We start from the raw sequence: 18,349 nt of genomic DNA on the forward strand, positions 1-18,349 counted from the left end.
GTGGTGAGATCAGCAGAGCCGCCCCAGGGGTGAGGTCATGGCAGATTCAGGAGAATCTAGCTCCTGCCAAGAGGCTGGGGCAGGGGGTCAGTGGGACAGTTTGCTGAGGGTGGGGGGAGGGGAAATCAGACAGGGGGCTCGGGGCCCAAGGGAAGCCCCCACCCGCCCCTGCCCAAGCCATGTGGTTCCACTTAGCACTGGCTGGGCTGCTTTTCGGGGTGGGGCTGGTAGCATGGCCTAGATTAGGAACTGTTGGGCCAGACAAGTGCTTTCCTCAGCTGGGATGAAAGAGGGACAGGGTCAGACAGGGGAGGTCTGGAGGTTATTGGAGACAGCTGATCAGAAGAAGAAGGTCAGAGAGATGAAATGAGGAGGTCATGGGTCAGGTGGAGGAGATCAGGATAGGCAGTGGGAGAAGGTCGGGGATAGTCAGAGGGTGGAGGTCAGAGGGGAAAGTCAGAGGGAGGAGATCAGAAGGGAAAGTCAGAGGGAGGAGGTCAGAGGGGAAAGTCAGAGGAGAGATCAGAGGGGAGGCTCAGAGGGAAGAAGTTGGAGGAGAGGGTCAAAGGGAGGAGATTAGAGGGGAAAGTCAGAGGGAAGAGGTCAAAGGGGACAGTCACAGGAAGGAGGTCAGAGGGGAATGTCAGAGGATAGAAGATCAGAGGGGACGTTCAGAGGGAGGAGGTCAGAGGGGAAAGTCCGAGGGTGGAGGTCAGAGAGGAGGGTCAGAGGGAGGAGGTCGGAGGGGATGGTCAGAGGGAGGAGGTTACAAGGGAAAGTCAGAGGGAAGAGGTCAAAGGGGAAAGTCAGAGAGAGGAGGTCAGAGGGGAAATTCAGAAGGCGGAGGTTGGGGTCAGGCAGAAAAAGGAGATCAGAGGGAATCGACTGGGGTCAGGCAGAAGAAAATCAGAGGGTCAGAGGGGGTAACTGGAAAAAGAAGTTAGTGGGCATGGTCAGAGGCAGAGTGGTCAGAGGGAAGAGCTCCAAAATGGCTGCAGTCAAAAGGAAGAGGTTGTGGGTGACAGTGGTCAAAGGAGGAGGTTAGAGAGAGGGAGGAGGTGGGGGAAGAAAACACACTAGAAGCCCCTCCTCTCCACATGGGTTTCCTCTGGCAAGGGGGCTCCAGGCCTGGGATGTAGCCCTAGGGAGCCTGTGCGGGGAGTGGGGAGAGGGGACAGTTCCACTCTGGGGCTCAGGCCAGGAAGCTTTGATTCATCCCAGAACTAGGTCAACTTTTTTTCTCACCAAAACCAAGGGGAAATAAAACAGAGTCAACAGGCTGCTGAGGCCGGAACATCTGTGGGGTGATGAGGAGGCGGGGGGTGCTGGGGGCCCAGGCCTGCTCCTTCTTCCTGAGCCACAAACACATGGTGTGAGGGAGGGAGAGGCTGAGCCCCACCCCCCCAAAAAAAAACCCTGAGCGTCTATCCTGGGGTCCTGGGCTTGTTCTAGCTGTTCCCCACCTCTGCCCCCCACGGCTTCTCTCTGCTGCAGATCCTGTGGATGTCCTGAAGGCCCTGGGTGTGCGGGCAGGACAGGCTGGGGTCCCCGAGGGGCCTGGCTTCTGTCCCCAGAGGACTCCAGAGGGTGACCGGGCATTCAGAGTGGGCCAGGCCAGCACACTCGGCATCCCCACGCGGGAACTCTTTCCAGGTGAGTTGGAGTAGGAGGCCTGGGTACTTCCCTGGAGAGAGGCACTGCTGGGCCATCTGAGCTGCCCTGTTCCCTCTGCCCACCCAGATGGCCACTTTCCTGAGAATTTCTCCTTGCTGATCACCTTGCGGGGCCAGCCAGCCAATCAGTCTGTCCTGCTGTCCATTTATGATGAAAGGGGTGCCCGGCAGTTGGGCCTGGCACTGGGGCCAGCACTGGGTCTTCTAGGTGATCCCTTCCGCCCCCTCCCCCAGCAGGTCAACCTCACAGATGGCAGGTGAGCATGGGGAGAGTGGGCAGGGGTCCGTGGATGAGGGGTGGGGTGAGAAGCACCCACACGGAGGTCATCCCCTTGCAGGTGGCACCGTGTGGCGGTCAGCATAGATGGTGAGACGGTGACCCTGGTAGCTGACTGTGAAGCTCAGCCCCCTGTCTTGGGCCATGGCCCCCGCTTCATCAGCATAGCTGGACTCACTGTGCTGGGGACCCAGGACCTTGGGGAGAAGACTTTCGAGGTAGGAGTTCACTGATGGGGAAACTGAGGCAGAGGGTTGGATGTTTTGTCTGCAGCCTGAATCTGGAGAGGATATTAAAGAAGGAAGATGTCAAGCTTCAATCTATCCCCAGGAAGCTGAGGGAAGCAAGTGTATGCTTTCACGCACCGTTGCAGCTTTCAATTGTGAAATTGTAGAGCCACAAGACCATAATTTTTTTTTTTTTTTTTTTTTTTTTTTTTTGAGACAGAGCCTTGCTCTGTCACCCAGGCTGGAGTGCAGTGGCTCGATCTCAGCTCACTGCAACCTCCACCTCACGGGTTCAAGTGATTCTGAGGCTCCCAAGTAGCTGAGATGACAGGTGTGCACCACCACGCTCAGCTAATCTTTGAATTTTTAGTAGAGACAAGGTTTTGCCATGTTTTTGGCCAGGCTGGTCCTGAACTCCTGGCCTCAAGTGATCCGGTTGTGCCAGTGCACGCTTGTGTGTGCCATTGCAGTGCATGACTGTGAGATTGCAGAGTCACAAGACCATAAATTGTGACAGCACCTACTTGGCTTGTTGTGGAAAGATCTGGTGGTGGTGTGTGTCTGAGACTGTGACCTGAGATGGTGCTGGTTGCTGTGATAGTGTGTGATTGTATAGGGGCAGTTATAACTTTGGGACCCAGCAAGCAGCTGTGTTGTGTGGCAGTGTGATGTGTGTTCTGGGTGTGGAGACCTTTGTTAACTGTGTGTGACCGTGATGTGTGTCACCTCTGGGAGGCCAGGACCTGATCTACCTCATGTTCCTCCTTATCCCTAGTACCGGATCTTTCCACAGCAAGCCAAATAGGTATCATCACAATTTATGGTGTTGGTCGGGCACGGTGGCTCATACCTGTAATCCCAGCACTTTGGGAGGCCAAGACGGGTGGATCACTTGAGGCCAGGAGTTCGAGACCAGCCTGGCCAGCATGGCAAAACCTTGTCTCTACTAAAAATTCAAAAATTAGCTGGGTGTGGTGGCGCACACCTGTAATCTCAGCTACTTGGGAGGCTGAGAATCATTTGAACCCATGAAGGAACTGATGCACCCCTAGTGGGGCAGATGTGTGGGATGGGATGTGTCTTGTGGTTGGGATCGGGTGTGCCCCTGATAGGATCTTTCCTTCTCTTAGTTACAGGGTGTAGAGGAATCACTAGGGCTGTCATGGGGTCACCTCCTCCTTATACTTAGTGTGCTCTGGGTGGGAGAGCATCACACCCTGGTACCAGGAGGTGGGCGGCAGGACTTCTGTGGGGGATGGGGGGTCAGAGTAAGCCTGTGGCTATATGGCTGCCTTCCTTGACTCCTACACCCCCAACCCCCAGGGAGACATTCAGGAGCTGCTGATAAGCCCAGATCCTCAGGCTGCCTTCCAGGCTTGTGAGCGGTACCTCCCCGACTGCGACAACCTGGTACCAGCAGCCACAGGGGTGAGTGAGGGGCTCCATGACTCCTAATCTCAGGACACAGGCTGGGTCCTTCCTGGCTCCAGATCCCTGGAAAGAGTGAATTCTCATCCCCCAGACATGGGGTTAAGTGACCCATGACCTCAAACACATCCCAGGCATGAATGACTTTGATCTCAAGTCATATTCCTGAGCCACCCTTGACCCCAGGTTACATGAATAATGTCAACTCCAGGTCACAGGGCTGAGTGAGGACCCATGGACCATGAGCCAGCCTCACCCCAGGTGACCTGAAGGATGGGGTCTCTGCTGGTGGGATGCTCTGGACCTGACTGGGACCCTCCTCCCAGGCTCCCCAGGGTGAACCAGAGACCCCTCGTCCTCGGCGGAAGGGGAAGGGAAAAGGGAGGAAGAAAGGGCGAGGTCGCAAGGGGAAGGGCAGGAAAAAGAAGAACAAGGAAATTTCGACCTGGAGTCCACCTCCTGACTCCCCAGAGAACCAGGTAAGAGCCCTGAGACCACCTGACTTCCGGTCTTGACCATCTGACTTCTGGTCTTGGTGCTTGACTTCTAGTCTCCCATCCTTACTAATCTCTGGTCCCTCATCTATGATCCTTTTCTCTGGTCTCTGATCCATGAGCTCTGACTTCTCTCAGCTGACTGATGACTGTCAGGGTGACTGATGACAGGGTGGGGGTGGGTCCCATCTTAGGAGCTCTCTCAATCTCCAGTCCTGGGGCACTAGAGGGAGGGGACAGATCCAGATAAGTTCCTGATTTTAAGGGGATTCTTGATGAGGGTTACTGTTTAAGGGGGATCATTGGCTGGGTTGAATGATGTGTTCATTAGTTACTGTGTCATTGTTTGGGGTTCCCTTCTTGGGGTCATTGGGGATGGTTATTCGTTGGGAGAGTCATTAATTGGGGGCATTATTTGGCTTCCCTGATAGGGATTGCTGGATAGGGGGCAATTGTTGAAGGAGATATTAATTGAGGTCAGTGTTTGGGATGCACCTAGCTGGGGATCACTGTGGAAGGTCATTGATAGAAACCATTATTGGTGTTACCGATGTCCCCAGTTTAGGGTCAATGACTGGGAGGTTGTTGGTGAGTGGTCACTGACTGGAAGTCATAGTGGGGTCACTCATCGGGGCCACAAGTTGGAAGAGTGATTTTCAGGGGGTCGTGGATGGGGTAACTGATTTGGGAGTCCCTAAGGGGATTATTAGTTAGGAAGTCATTAATAGGTGGAATTACTGTTTGGGGGTCATTGATTAGGACACCTTTGTTGGGCTCATTTATGGGTATTCATTGTTGGAGCATCACTGGTTAGAGGAATAATTGATTAAGGGTCACTGATGGGGGTTATTAGTTGGAGAGTCACTAGTTAGTGCTAATAGTCAAGAGAGTGTCACTTGTTGAGGTCACTGGTTGGGAAAATCACTGAATGGAGCAGTAACGGGTTGAAGCCAGTGATGGCAGTGGGAGGGGTTGTTTGTGGGTCACTGGTTCTAGAATCATTGGGGTCTGTTGATGTAGGTCATTCTTGGTGGGTCACTGGGTTGGGGGGTCCTTGGTGGGGGTCATTGCTTGGGATCTTTGGCTGGTGGGGGAGTCAATGGTTGCACTACATCTCAGTTCCAGATCTTCTTGGCCGAGAATACAGACACCAGGAGTAGTGGGCCCCTCTTCAACCCCTTCCTCAGCCTTGTCCCCTCACCTGGGGCCCCACCACCCTCTTCCACACCCCTCCAACCCCCGCCTTGACCCAGTTCCTCTGCAGCTGTGCAGGCTAGAAGGAGCCGCCACTCCCTCTCTGACTGTGGCCTGGCTGACTGGCCGCTGAACTCTGCCTTGGGAGAGGACATGTGGGCTAGGCTTCCGGGAGCCTGGCCCTGAATGTTGGACCTTGACCTTGACCTCTGGGTGCCAGGGCCAGCCTGGCTCAGTGCCTCCTCCATCCATGATAGCTCCCTCTGCTGGAAGCCCTGGTCCAACCAGCACACTTTTGTCTCCACTGGCCTCCGGTGCTCTTTGAGGAGCCTCCTCTGTCCCTGCCCCAAACCGGGAGCTCCTGGGGACAGTGGGAGGGTGCCTCCCTTTTGTCTTGATTGCCCTGACCTGAGACCCAAAGCTCCCTCCATCCCTGCTCCAGACCTCCACTGACATCCCCAAGACAGAGACTCCAGCTCCAAATCTGCCTCTGACCCCTACGCCTTTGGTCGTCCTCTCCACTGTGACTACTGGACCCAATGCCACAATCCTAGAGGTTGGATGGGGCTGGAAGAGGGAAGACCCCAGGGGTTTGGGGGGTGGTAGACAATAAGGAGATCAGGGAAAACTTTGGTCTGTCCTAATGTTCTCAGGGGAGCTTGGACCCTGACAGTGGAACCGAGCTGGGGACCCTGGAGACCAAGGCAACCAGGGAGGATGAAGAAGGAGGTGATTCCACCATGGGCCCTGACTTCCGGGCAGCAGAATATCCATCTCGGACTCAGTTCCAGATCTTTCCTGTGAGTCTAGGTGGCTGGGGTTAGGTGCAAGAGAGTGGGATTCCTATTTAAAATTTTTTTTTAAAATTTATTTATTTAGGTGGGGTGCAGTGGCGCCAGCCTGTAATTCCAGCACTTTGGGAGACCGAGACAGGCAGATCATTTGAGGTCAAGAGATTGAGACTAGCCTGACCAACATGGTGAAACGGCACGTCTGCTAGAAATACAAAAAATTAGCAGGGAGTGGTGGTGCGCGCCTGTAATCCCAGCCACTGGGAAGGCTGAGGCAGGAGAATTGCTTGAACCCGGGAGGCAGAGGCTGCAATGAGCTGAGATCGTGCCACTGCACTCCAGCCAGGGAAACAAAGTGAGACTCCATCTTGAAAAAAAAAATTGTTTTTTAATTATTTTATTATTTCATTTTTTTTAACTTTTAAGTTCAGGGGTACAAGTGCAGGCTTGTTACATAGGTAAACATGTACCATGGGGGGTTTGTTGTACAGATTATTTATTTCATTACTCAGGTATTAAGCCTAGTATCCATTAGTTATTTTTCCTGATCCTCTCCCTCCTCCCACCCTCCACCCTCCGATAGGTCCCAGTGTCTGCTGTTCCCCTCTATTTGTCCATGTTTTCTCATTTAGCTCCCACTTATAAGTGAGAACATGTGGTATATGGTCTTCTGTCCCTGTGTTATTTTATTTACTCACTTTTCTCACATCTTGAGGGCTTAGAAGGGATTCCTACCAGGAGCCACGAAAGGCCAGTCTCTCTTTTGACTTCGGCACCTGCTTGTGTCAGGCACTGTGCTAATAGTTGACTCTGTGTCTAGAGAGAGGCGCTTTTACTCCAAGTACCAGGAGATGCCACTTGAGCACTTGTGAAGGAACATGATCTGACTTGGAGCTTTAAATGCTCCCTCTGGGCCGGGGGCAGTGGCTCACGCCTGTAATCCCAATGCTTTGGGAGGCGGAGGCGGGAAGATCGCTTGAGGCCAGGAGTTTGAGGCCAGCCTGGGCGACAGTGAGGCCCCATCTCTTTAAAAAAAAAAAAAAAAAAAAAAGAAAAGAAAAGAAAAGAAAAGAAAAAAAAGAGCTCTCTGGCGGCTGAATGGCACATGGACAGTAGGGGGAGCCAGAGGGGCTGCAGGGAAGCCCGCGATCCGCAGTGGGGATGTGACCTGGAGGGAGATGGGAGGGAGGGACGGAGAGAAGTGGACCAATTTGGAACATGCTCCATTTTGATCTTAGTGAAAAAATGGATACACATTCGACGTAACCGAACCCAAGCTCAGTGGCTTGATATTTGAAAGGAAAACAAGAGAGAGGAGAACTGGCGGAAGGAAAAGCAGGTTTATTCCAAGAGACAGCAAACCAAGAAGATGATGGACTCTTGTTCTGAAGCACCATCTTAAGTCAGTACAAATTTTAGGCTGTTTTTATGTTAAGGGCAGGGAGAAGAGAAGAGGGTAGAGATCAAGAGGTAACTGAGGCAGGATACGGTGACTCACACCTATAATCTCAGCAATTTGGTAGGTTGAGGCGGGAAGATCACTTGGGCCCAAGAGTTTGGGACCAGCCTGGGTGACATAGCGAGACCCCATCTTTACAAAATAAAGAAAAAATTAACCGAACCCAGTGGTGGCGCGTGCCTCTGGTCCCAGCTGAAGCGAGAGGATAGCTTGAGCCCAGGAGGTGGAGGCTGCAGGGAGCCATGATCACACCACTGCACTCCAGCCTGGGTGGCAGAGCAAGACCTTGTCTCTAGAGAAAAGAAAAGAGGTTTGGGCTGGGCGCGGTGGCTCACGCCTGTAATCCCAGCACTTTGGGAGGCCGAGGCGGGAGGATCAAGAGGTCAGGAGATTGAGACCATCCTGGCTAACATTGGTGAAAGCCCATCTGTACTTAAAAATACAAAAAATTAGCCAGGCGTGGTGGCAGGCGCCTGTAGTCCCAGCTACTCGGGAGGCTGAGGAAGGAGAATGGCATGAACCCAGGAGGCAGAGCTTGCAGTGAGCTGAGACCGCGCCACTGCACTCCAGTCTGGGTGCGAGAGGGAGACTGTCTCAAAAAAAAAAAAAAAAAAAAACATAAAGAAAAGAGGCCAGGTGCAGTGGCTCCCAGTTTGAGTTCAGCCTGGGCAACATAGCAAGACCCTGTCTCTACAAAAAATAAAATTAGCTGGGCATGGTGGTGTGTGCACCTGTGGTCCCAGCTACTTAGGAGGCTGAGGAAGGAGGATCACCTGAGTCTGAGGAGATCGAGGTTGCAGTGAGCCATGATTGTACCACTGCATTCTAGCCTGGGCAATAGAGTGATCCTGTCTCAAAAAAAAAAAAAACAAAGCAAAGAAAGCAAGCAAGAGAAGGAAGGAAGGAGGGAGGGAGGGAGGGAAGGAAAGAAGGAAGGAAGAAAGGAAGGAAGGAAGGAAGGAAGGAAGGAAGGAAGGAAGGAAGGAAGGAGAGAGAAGGAAGGAAGGAAGGAAGGAAGGAAGGAAGGAAGGAAGGAAGGAAGGAAGGAAGGAAGGAAGGAAGGAAGGAAAGAAGGAAGGAAGGAAGGAGAGAGAGAAGGAAGGAAGGAGCCAAGCATGGTGGTTCATGCTTGTAATCCCAGCACTTTGGGAGGATGAGGCAGGTGGATCACCTGAGGTCAGAAGTTCGAGACCAGCCTAACCAACATGGTGAAACCCTATCTCTACTAAAAATATAACAATTAGCCAGGCATGTTGGCGGGCACCTGTAGTCCCAGCTACTCAGGAGGCTGAGGCAGGAGAATCGCTAGAACCCAGGAGGTAGAGGGTGCAAAAAAGATGAAGGAAGGAGACCAGGAGGAGGAGGAGGAGGAGGAGGAGGACGAAGAAGAAGAAGAAGGAGGAGGAGGAGGAGGAGGAGGAGGAGAAGAAGAAGAAGAAGAAGAAGAAGAAGAAGAAGAAGAAGAAGAAGAAGAAGAAGAAGAAGAAGAAGAAGGAGGGAAAGAGGGAAAGGGAAAGAAGGAAAGAAGGAAAGACAGAAAGGGAGAAAGGAAAAGCCTAGGTGTTCCACAGCAGAGGCACATAGGCACATAGTTGTAACTAACTTGCCCTTGTTACCTTGTTACCTGGAGTGCTTGTTGTGTGCCAAGCATTGTTTTAATTCATTCATCTTTGCATGAGATATATACACAGTCGTCATTCATCCACTGACTTTACAGGTGGACCAATTACCTGTAAGTGACCATAGGGGTTGACTAAGTTTCCCAACATCACTCAGTTAGTAAGAGGCAGATGCAGGATCAGTATCGGGCAGCAGGCTCTGGAGTTCACGCTCTTCACCTTGACATGGCACTGCCCAGTGGATGCGGGGGCCTGAGCTTCTCAGTGCATGTTGGTTACAGTAGGGGAGAAGGGGCTCTGAGGGTAGACCCTGTGTGTGTGTGCATGCACGCGTGCATGATCAGATAGCTGAGGGGTTTATGTCCAAGTTCACATCTCTTTTCTCTCCATCTCCCCTGACCCCACCCCAGGGTGCTGGAGAGAAAGGAGCAAAAGGAGAGCCTGCAGTGATTGAAAAGGTGAGGGGTCTGGATTGCGAGGGGGTTGAGGGGCTTCATGATGACAGGGGTCATCGACACTCATTTCTCCCTTCAGGGGCAGCAGTTTGAGGGACCTCCAGGAGCCCCAGGACCCCGAGTAAGTCATGGCTGTGTTTCCTTCTTCCAGTCTTTCCCTTCCAACTGAGGGGTGTTTAAGCCCCTGGAGTGAGGAGTTGGGGTGTAATGATGCCTGGCCAAGTGGAGGGTAGTGGACATTTGAGGCTTAAAGGATGAGTCAAAATAGGGAGGATGAGCAACATAGAGACTGGGCAATATAGCAAGACCCCATCTCTTTAAAAATAGCCACATATTGGCCAGGCGCAGTGCCTCATGCCTGTAATCCTGGCACTTTGGGAGGCCGAGGCAGGCAGACCACGAGGTCAGGAGATCGAGACCATCCTGGCTAACACAGTGAAACCCTGTCTCTACTAAAAATACAAAAAAATAGCTGGGTGTGGTGGCGGGCCCCTGTAGTCCCAGCTACTCGGGAGGCTGAGGCAGGAGAATGGCGTGAACCTGGAAGGCGGAGCTTGCAGTGAGCCGAGATCGCGCCACTGCACTCCAGCCTGGGTAACAGAGCGAGACTCTGTCTCAAAAAAAAAAAAAAGCCTCATATTAAAAAAAAAACATGTCGTACCCACTTGTAGTCCCAACTACTTGGGAGGCCGAGGTAGGAGGATTGCTTGAGCCCAGGAGTTGGAGGCTGCAGTGAGCTATGATCATGCCACTGCACTCCAGCATGGGTGACAGAGTGAGACCATCTCTAAAAAAAGAATATGGGTCAGAGAGTAGCGTTGGGGGTGAGTGTGGGTCAGCATTGCATTGGGGGAGTTGGAGTGACTCTGTAGTGGGGTAGGGAGGTCAGCCTGAGGTTAGAGTCAGTGAGTGGTAGGTTGAAAGTCATCCTAGCTCAAACTTTGCACTTCCTGTGACTCCTGTTTCTCTGTCCCCAACAGGGGGTGGTTGGCCCCTCAGGCCCTCCTGGCCCCCCAGGATTCCCTGGCGACCCTGGTCCACAGGTAACAGACTCCCACTGGAGTGTATACTTCCCAGAGGAGTGAGGGTTGGGGCTGGGAGCATGATGGTCTGAACACAGATATGAGGGTGTGGCACTCGGGAACACCATCTCAGGGCTGGCACTGACCTCTTCTGTTCTCTGTCTCCCATCTGTGAACTATTTCTCTGGTTCCCCTTGTGTTTCTGGGGCCTACTCTTTGCTTTTCTTCTTTTGCCTGTCTCTATTTCTGCGTGTCTTTCATCTCTCTCTTTCTCCTGTTGTGACTCTGTCTCTGTCTCTCTTCTGTCTCTCTCTGTTGGTCTCTGTCTCTCTCCCTCCCACCATCTCTCTATCTTTGCCTCTCTCTCTATTTCTCCATCTCTGTCTCTTTACCTGGCTTTTCTGTCTGTCTGTCTCTCTTTGTTTCTGTCTCTGTATGTCTCTCCATCTGCCTCCATCCTTCTCTGTCTCTCTCTCCCCTTCTCTTTGTCTCTGTCTCCATCTCTGTCTTTTCCTTTCCCCGTCTCTCTATGTCTCTCTCTCTCTTTCCTTGCCGTGATCGCTCTTTGATTCTGTCTCTGTCTCTCTCCATCTCTCCCTCTCTCTCTCTTTCTGACTCATCCTTCTGTGCCTCCCCTGTCTTCGCTCTCTCTCTCCCTCTCTANGTATGACTCTCCATCTGCCTCCATCCTTCTCTGTCTCTCTCTCCCCTTCTCTTTGTCTCTGTCTCCATCTCTGTCTTTTCCTTTCCCCGTCTCTCTATGTCTCTCTCTCTCTTTCCTTGCCGTGATCGCTCTTTGATTCTGTCTCTGTCTCTCTCCATCTCTCCCTCTCTCTCTCTTTCTGACTCATCCTTCTGTGCCTCCCCTGTCTTCGCTCTCTCTCTCCCTCTCTACCTGTCTCCACTTCTCTTCCCCCATCCCTCTCTCAGGGCCCTGCTGGCCTCCCAGGAATCCCCGGCATTGATGGGATACGAGGCCCACCGGGCACTGTGATCATGATGCCGGTAAGGAGATGGAGTGGCCCAGGCTTGGGGAGTGGAGTCCTGGTCCAGGAGGGGCTCCCTGGGGCTTCCCTCACCGCTAAATTCCTCCCAGTTCCAGTTTGCAGGCGGCTCCTTTAAAGGACCCCCAGTCTCATTCCAGCAGGCCCAGGCTCAGGCAGTTCTGCAGCAGACTCAGGTGAGTGGGAGGTGTGGACATAGTAGGAGGAACCCCAGAGAGTGATACAGTCTGGGCGTAAGGAGGGGCTGGGCAGGAGAGGGGGGATATTTTTCTCCTGTAGATGCCTCTGGGGGAATGTTGGGGGTCTTGTGGGAGGCTCCAGGCTCTGACCCCTCTGTCTTTCCAGCTCTCTATGAAAGGCCCCCCTGGTCCAGTGGGGCTCACTGGACGCCCAGGCCCTGTGGTGAGTAAGGGGACTACTGCATGGAGGGAGCGGTGCATGCCATTAGTGGAGAAGAATCATCTTCTAACCACACTTCTCCATCTCTCCTCCCCCAAGGGTCTCCCCGGGTATCCAGGTCTGAAAGGAGAGGCAGGAGCAGAAGGGCCACAGGTGAGACTTGTGGAGATAGGGCAGGATCGGATGGGATGAGCCTTCCCCCAGGACCACAGGACACAGTGCTGGATGGGGAAAATGCCAAAGGGGCTGAGGATACCCTTGCAATTCATGACTTTCCTAGAGAATGGCGGCTCACGTCTGGAATCCCAGCACTTTGGGAGGCCGAGGTGGGAGGATTGCTTGAGGCCAGGAGTTCAAGACCAGTCTGGGCAACATAGGGAGACCCTGTCTGTACAATAAATAAATATGTCCTTCCAAGCTGGGTACAGTGGCACACACTTGTAGTCTCAGCTACTTGGGAGACTGAGGAGGGAGTATTGCTTGAGCCCAGGTGTCCAGCCTGGGCAATATAGCAAGACCCCATCTCTAATTTGTTTTAGTACAATAGAATAAGTCCCTCTTTCTTCTTCTTTTCCTTTCCTTCCTCCTTTTCTCTTTCTTCTAGGGTCCCCGAGGCCTGCAGGGACCTCATGGACCCCCTGGCCGAGTGGGCAAGATGGTGAGTGACAGCGAGGTCCCCAGACCACCCCTTATCCATCCCTTGACACCCAACATGAGCCTTGGCTTTGTGACCTTGGAGTCTGCTGGTGTCGTTAGTGGGACAAGAGTGCTGAAGGCAGGGAATGGCAGCTCCACTGAGCGTGTGGTAAAGGAATCCGGCCAGGCCATAGAGTCAGGAAGGACTTGCCTGCAGGAGTGACGCTTGCCCTGAGATCTGAAATAGCACCAGATGAACAGAAGGGGAAGTGGAAGACACAGCATGGCGAAAAAGAGGCCTGTCACATGGACGGAAATGACAAATAAGTCAATTTCAGATAGAGTCATGCACCACATAATGGTGCTTATAAGATGATTGGCTGCACGCAGTGGCTCACGCCTGTAATACCAGCACTTTGAGAGGCCGAGGCAGGTGGATCATTTGAGGTTAGGAGTTTGAGATCAGACTGGTCAACATGGGGAAACCCCGTCTCTACTAAAAATACAAAAATTAGCCGGGCATGGCAGCGTGCGCCTGCAATCCCAGCTACTCGGAAGGCTGAGGCATGAGAATGGCTTGAATCCAGGAAGCGGAGGTTGCAGTGAACCATTGCACTCTAGCTTGGGTGACAGAGTGAGACTGTGTCTCAAATAATAATAAGAAGAATAAGAATAAATAAGTAAGTTGCTGGTCCCATGAGATTATAATACTGTATTTTTACTGTACCATTTCTATGTTTGGGTATGTTTAAACATACAAATACTTACCATAGCCGGGTGCGGTGGCTCATGCCTGTAATCCCAGCACTTTGGGAGGCCAAGGCGGGCACGTCATGAGGTCAGGAGATTGAGACCATCCTGGCTAACATGGTGAAACCCCGTCTCTACTAAAAATACAAAAAATTAGCCGGGCGTGGTGGTGGATGCCTGTAGTCCCAGCTGCTCAGGAGGCTGAGGCAGGAGAATGGCATGAACCCCAGAGGCGGAGGTTCCAGTGAGCCGAGATCGTGCCACCGCACTCCAGCCTGGGCAACAGAGCAAGACTCTGTCTCAAAAAAAAAAAAAAAAAAAAAAAAAAAAAAAAAAATCAGCCATGGCATAGCGGCTCACATCTGTAATCCCAGCACTTTAGGAGGCTGAGGTGAAAGGATGGCTTGAGTCCCGGAGTTTGAGACCAGCCTGGGCAACATGGCGAAACCCGCTGTCTACACAAAATACAAATAAAAAATTAGCCAGGCGTTGTGGTGTGCACCTGTAGTCCCAGCTATTTGGGAGGCTGAGGTGGGAGGATTGCTTAAGCCAGGAGTTCAAAGCTGCATTGAGTCATGATCATGCCACTGCACTCCAGCCTGGGAAAGAGAGCAAGACCTCAGCTCTAGAATACATAAATACATTTTTAAAAATAATATCTTAGCCTGGGTGTGGTGGCTCATGCCTAGAATTCCAGCAGTTTTGGAGGCTGAGGCGGGTGGATCGCTTGAGTTCAGGAGTTCGAGACCAGCCTGAGCAACAGGATGAAACCCCCACCATCTCCACCAAAAATACAAAAAATTAGCCAGACATGGTGGCATGCACCTGTGGTCCCAGCTACTCATGAGGCTGAGGTTGCAGTGAGCTGAGAACGTGCCACTGCACTCCAACCTGAGTGACAGAGTGAGACCCCGTCTAAAAAAAAAAATCTTGATGATGTTGATGATGATGATGATTCCTATTTGGGGGAGGGTTCATCATTGACTCTTGGGCTCACTTTCTCCATAGGGCCGCCCTGGAGCAGATGGGGCTCGGGGCCTCCCAGGGGACACCGGACCTAAGGTAGGTAATGGGGCTGAGGTAAGACTTGGTGGGGGCTGTCAGGCTTATGGGGTCAAGGTTCACTGGTGTCTCTGGACAGGGTGATCGTGGCTTCGATGGCCTCCCAGGGCTGCCTGGTGAGAAGGGCCAAAGGGTGAGTGTGTGGGGTCCCTCCCCCAGATCTAAGCCCTCCTCCCAGTATTCAACTCCCCGCTCTCCTCCCTCAGTATCAGAGTCATGATCCCCGTGTCACTCCTCACACCCCATCTGCCTTCCCAGGGGGCTGGTCTCTCCACCCACGCCCTTCCACTCTGAACTCCCCTCTGTTCCTTCTCCAGGGTGATTTTGGCCATGTAGGGCAACCCGGTCCCCCAGGAGAGGACGGTGAGAGGGTAAGTTTGGAAGAGAGTTAGGGCCTGGTTTGGAGAGTAAGTTTGAAAGCCTGAATGAGAATCAGAGAGGAAGATCTGGAGGTCTCAGTGGGCAGCCTGAGAGCTGGGGACACATTGTGGGGTGAGGAGGTGAGACTTGCAGGTCTAGGATTGGAGTCAGGTGCTTGAATGGAATCCCATGGACTTAGTCTGCAGGTTTCCAGGGATCTTGGTTTAATTCCAAGACCCCCTGGAAGGGGCTGCCCAGATGAGAGGAGGTGGCTCTCCCAGGGTTGTATCTTCCTGTTCCCAAGTAATGATACTTTCCCACAGGGATCAGAGGGACCTTCAGGGCCCACTGGCCAGGCTGGGGAGCCGGTGAGTATCAGGGATCCCTGGGCCCCTTGCTTGGTGCAGGGGAGGGAGTCAGGACTCCCAGGGCCCCAGGACTTATAGGCTCCCAGGAACTCACAAGATCAGACAGAGGGTGACGTGGAGATAATTCACCTGCTCCCTTGCAGGGTCCACGAGGACTGATTGGCCCCAGAGGCTCCCCTGGCCCCACGGGTCGCCCGGTGAGTGTCACTGGCTCTCTGCATCCCTGTCTGTCTTTTTGTTTGTTTGTTTTGAGATTAGGGTCTCACTCTGTTGCCCAGCCTGGAGAGCAGTGGTGAGATCTCAGCTCACTGCAACCTCCACCTCCTGGGTTCAAGCGATTCTCATGCTTCAGCCTCCTGAGTAGCTGGGACGACAGGCACCCAAAATCACACCTGGCTAATTTTTGTATTTTTAGTAGAGATGGGGTTTCACCATGTTGGTCAGGCTGGTCTCGAACTCCTGGCCTCAAGCAATCCTCTCAAAGTGCTGGGATTACAGGTCTGAGCCACTGTTCCCAGCCCCTATATGTCTTTTTTTTCTCACTTTTCTGCCCTCTGCATGTCCATATCTGTAGTGGCTTCTATGCCCACTCAACTTTCTCTTTCTTTCTTTCTTTCTTTCTTTCTTTCTTTCTTTCTTTCTTTCTTTCTTTTTTTTTTTTTTTGACAGAGTTTTGTTCTTGTTGCCCAGGCTGGAGTGTAATGGCGTGATCTCTGCTCACTGCAACCTCCACCTCACAAGTTCAAGCTATTCTTCTGCCTCAGCCTCCTGAGTAGCTGGGATCACATGCCTGGCTAATTTTTGTGTTTTTAGTAAAGACGGGGTTTCACCATGTTGGCCAGGCTGGTCTTAAACTCCCAACCTCAGGTGATCGGCCCGCCTCAGCCTCCCAAAGTGCTGGGATTACAAACATGAGCCGCAGTGCCTGGGCCCGCCCACCTTTCCACCTGCATCTCTCGGTGTCTCAGACTCAGGCTCCCCGCTTGTTGCTCTGTCTTGGGCTCACATCCTCTTTTCCCCTAGGGTGTGACTGGAATTGACGGTGCTCCTGGTGCCAAAGGCAATGTGGTACGTGCCCTGTGCCCTCTGACCCCGATGGTCCACATCCCTATTCCCTTCCATGACTGACCCCCCCCAAGTCAATTTCACTAACGCCTCAGCACCATGACCCCTCTCAGCTTCACTGAAACCCCACTTTCTCCTCAGGGTCCTCCAGGAGAACCAGGCCCTCCAGGACAGCAGGGAAACCATGGGTCCCAGGTTTGGACTACCTTTCCCAATAACGGGGCATGGGAGTGGTCAGTTGAGACCTTAGACCACGCCCAGGCTTCCCAACCTCCACACTCACCGCTTCTTTCTTATGCCTTCCCTCATCTTCTTTTTCTGTCCCCAGGGACTCCCCGGTCCCCAGGGACTCATCGGCACTCCTGGGGAGAAGGTGAGTGACAGCTCCACCTACCGCAACCTCCTCAAGTCTCCTTCCTTCAACTCTGTTGCCAGGAAAATCTTCCCACCAGGACCCCTCTGTTAGCTCTGGATAGTGATAAACTGCAGCATTCCCTAAGCCAGCCCAGAGTTACAAAGTGTCCTTGTTGGGGAAGGATTGGTTGCAAGAAACAGAAACCCACCAAGGCTAGTGCACATAAGGGCTATTGTCAGGATACAGAGAGCCCACAGAAGCCCGCCACAGAAGATATTACCAAGATGTGCAGGCCCTGTGGGCTCATCTTTGTTCCCTGGCACATCTGCTTCCGCCTTCCCTGGCAGACACACTTCTTTCTGCACATAACTTTTTTTGGGGGGCGGGGACAGGGTCTCACTCTGTCACACAGGCTGGAGTGCAGTGGCTCAATAACGCCTCACTTCAGCCTTGACTTCCCTGGGCGCAGGTGATTTTCCCATCTCAGTCACCCGAGTAGCTGGGACTATCGGCGCATGCCACCATGCCTGGCTAATTTTTCTTCTCTCTCTTTTTTTTTCTTTTTTGTAGAGATGGGGTCTCCCTGTGTTGCCCAGGCTGGTCTTGAACTCTTGGGCTCAAGCAATTCATCTGCCTTGGCCCCCCAAAATGCTGGGATTACAGGCGAAAGCCATGATGCCCAACTGGGCATTTTTAAAGAGAGGGGTGTGCCTATGAATCCTCTATCTCAACATGTCTTTTGCGCTGTTTGAATTCAATTTTATTTATTATCTTTGTGGGTACAGAGTAGGTATATACGTATGGAGTACATGAGATGTTTTGATACAGGGATGCGCATAAAGAATCATGTAATGGAGAATGGGGTATCTGTCCCCTCAAGTATTTATTCTTTGTGTTACAAACAATAGTTATACTACTTTAGTTTTTTCCTTTTTCTTTCTTTTCTTTCTTTTATTTTTGAGACGGAGTGCAGTGGCGCAATATCGGTTCACTGTAAGCTCCGCCCCCTGGGTTTCACGCCATTCTCCTGCCTCAGACTCCCGAGTAGCTGGCACTACAGGCGCCCGCCACTACACCCGGCTAATTTTTTGCATATTTAATAGAGACGGGATTTCACTGTGTTAGCCAGGATGGTCTCGATCTCCTGACTTCGTGATCCACCCGCCTCAGCCTCCCAAAGTGCTGGGATTACAGGGATGAGCCACCACGCCCGGCAGTGTTTTTTTTTTTTTTTTTTGATGGAATTTCACTCTTGTTGTCCAGGCTGGAGTGCAATGGCATGATCTCAGATCACTGCAACCTCTGCCTCCCATGTTCAAGTGATTCACCTACCTCAACCTACCAAGTAGCTGGGATTACAGGTGCCCACCACTATGCCCAGATCATTTTTGTATTTTTAGTAGAAACGGGGTTTCACCATATTGGTCAGGCTGGTCTCGAACTCTGACCTCAGGTAATCCACCCTCCTTGGCCTCCTAAAGTGCTGGAATTATAGGCGTGAGCCACCGCACCTGGCGTCTTCTAGGTTTTTTTTTTTTTTTTTTTTTTTGAGGCAGAGTCTCGCTCTGTCGCCCGGACTGGAGTGCGGTGGCCGGATCTCAGCTCACTGCAAGCTCCGCCTCCCGGGTTCATGCCATTCTCCCGCCTCAGCCTCGGAGTAGCTGGGACTACAGGCGCCCGCCACCACGCCCGGCTAATTTTTTGTATTTTT

General features: G+C 52.4%; 1 protein-coding gene across 1 annotated transcript in view; it reads left to right on the plus strand.

Moving 5' to 3' along the window:
• Nucleotides 1-18,349, plus strand: part of COL5A3 (collagen type V alpha 3 chain) — a 52,284-nt gene that overhangs the window by 3,362 nt on the left and 30,573 nt on the right. The window contains 23 exon segments of the mRNA XM_017880033.1: nucleotides 1,495-1,653; nucleotides 1,741-1,930; nucleotides 2,012-2,168; nucleotides 3,501-3,605; nucleotides 3,932-4,084; nucleotides 5,736-5,849; nucleotides 5,947-6,093; nucleotides 9,573-9,620; nucleotides 9,697-9,738; nucleotides 10,598-10,660; nucleotides 11,570-11,644; nucleotides 11,736-11,819; nucleotides 11,989-12,045; nucleotides 12,142-12,195; nucleotides 12,647-12,700; nucleotides 14,437-14,490; nucleotides 14,570-14,623; nucleotides 14,808-14,861; nucleotides 15,174-15,218; nucleotides 15,362-15,415; nucleotides 16,242-16,286; nucleotides 16,425-16,478; nucleotides 16,612-16,656. Coding sequence (XP_017735522.1) covers nucleotides 1,495-1,653; nucleotides 1,741-1,930; nucleotides 2,012-2,168; nucleotides 3,501-3,605; nucleotides 3,932-4,084; nucleotides 5,736-5,849; nucleotides 5,947-6,093; nucleotides 9,573-9,620; nucleotides 9,697-9,738; nucleotides 10,598-10,660; nucleotides 11,570-11,644; nucleotides 11,736-11,819; nucleotides 11,989-12,045; nucleotides 12,142-12,195; nucleotides 12,647-12,700; nucleotides 14,437-14,490; nucleotides 14,570-14,623; nucleotides 14,808-14,861; nucleotides 15,174-15,218; nucleotides 15,362-15,415; nucleotides 16,242-16,286; nucleotides 16,425-16,478; nucleotides 16,612-16,656 — 1,907 coding nt within the window.

The sequence above is a fragment of the Rhinopithecus bieti genome, unplaced genomic scaffold (genome assembly GCF_001698545.2).
Source record: "Rhinopithecus bieti isolate Rb0 unplaced genomic scaffold, ASM169854v2 scaffold_10589, whole genome shotgun sequence".
Lineage (NCBI taxonomy): Eukaryota > Metazoa > Chordata > Mammalia > Primates > Cercopithecidae > Rhinopithecus > Rhinopithecus bieti.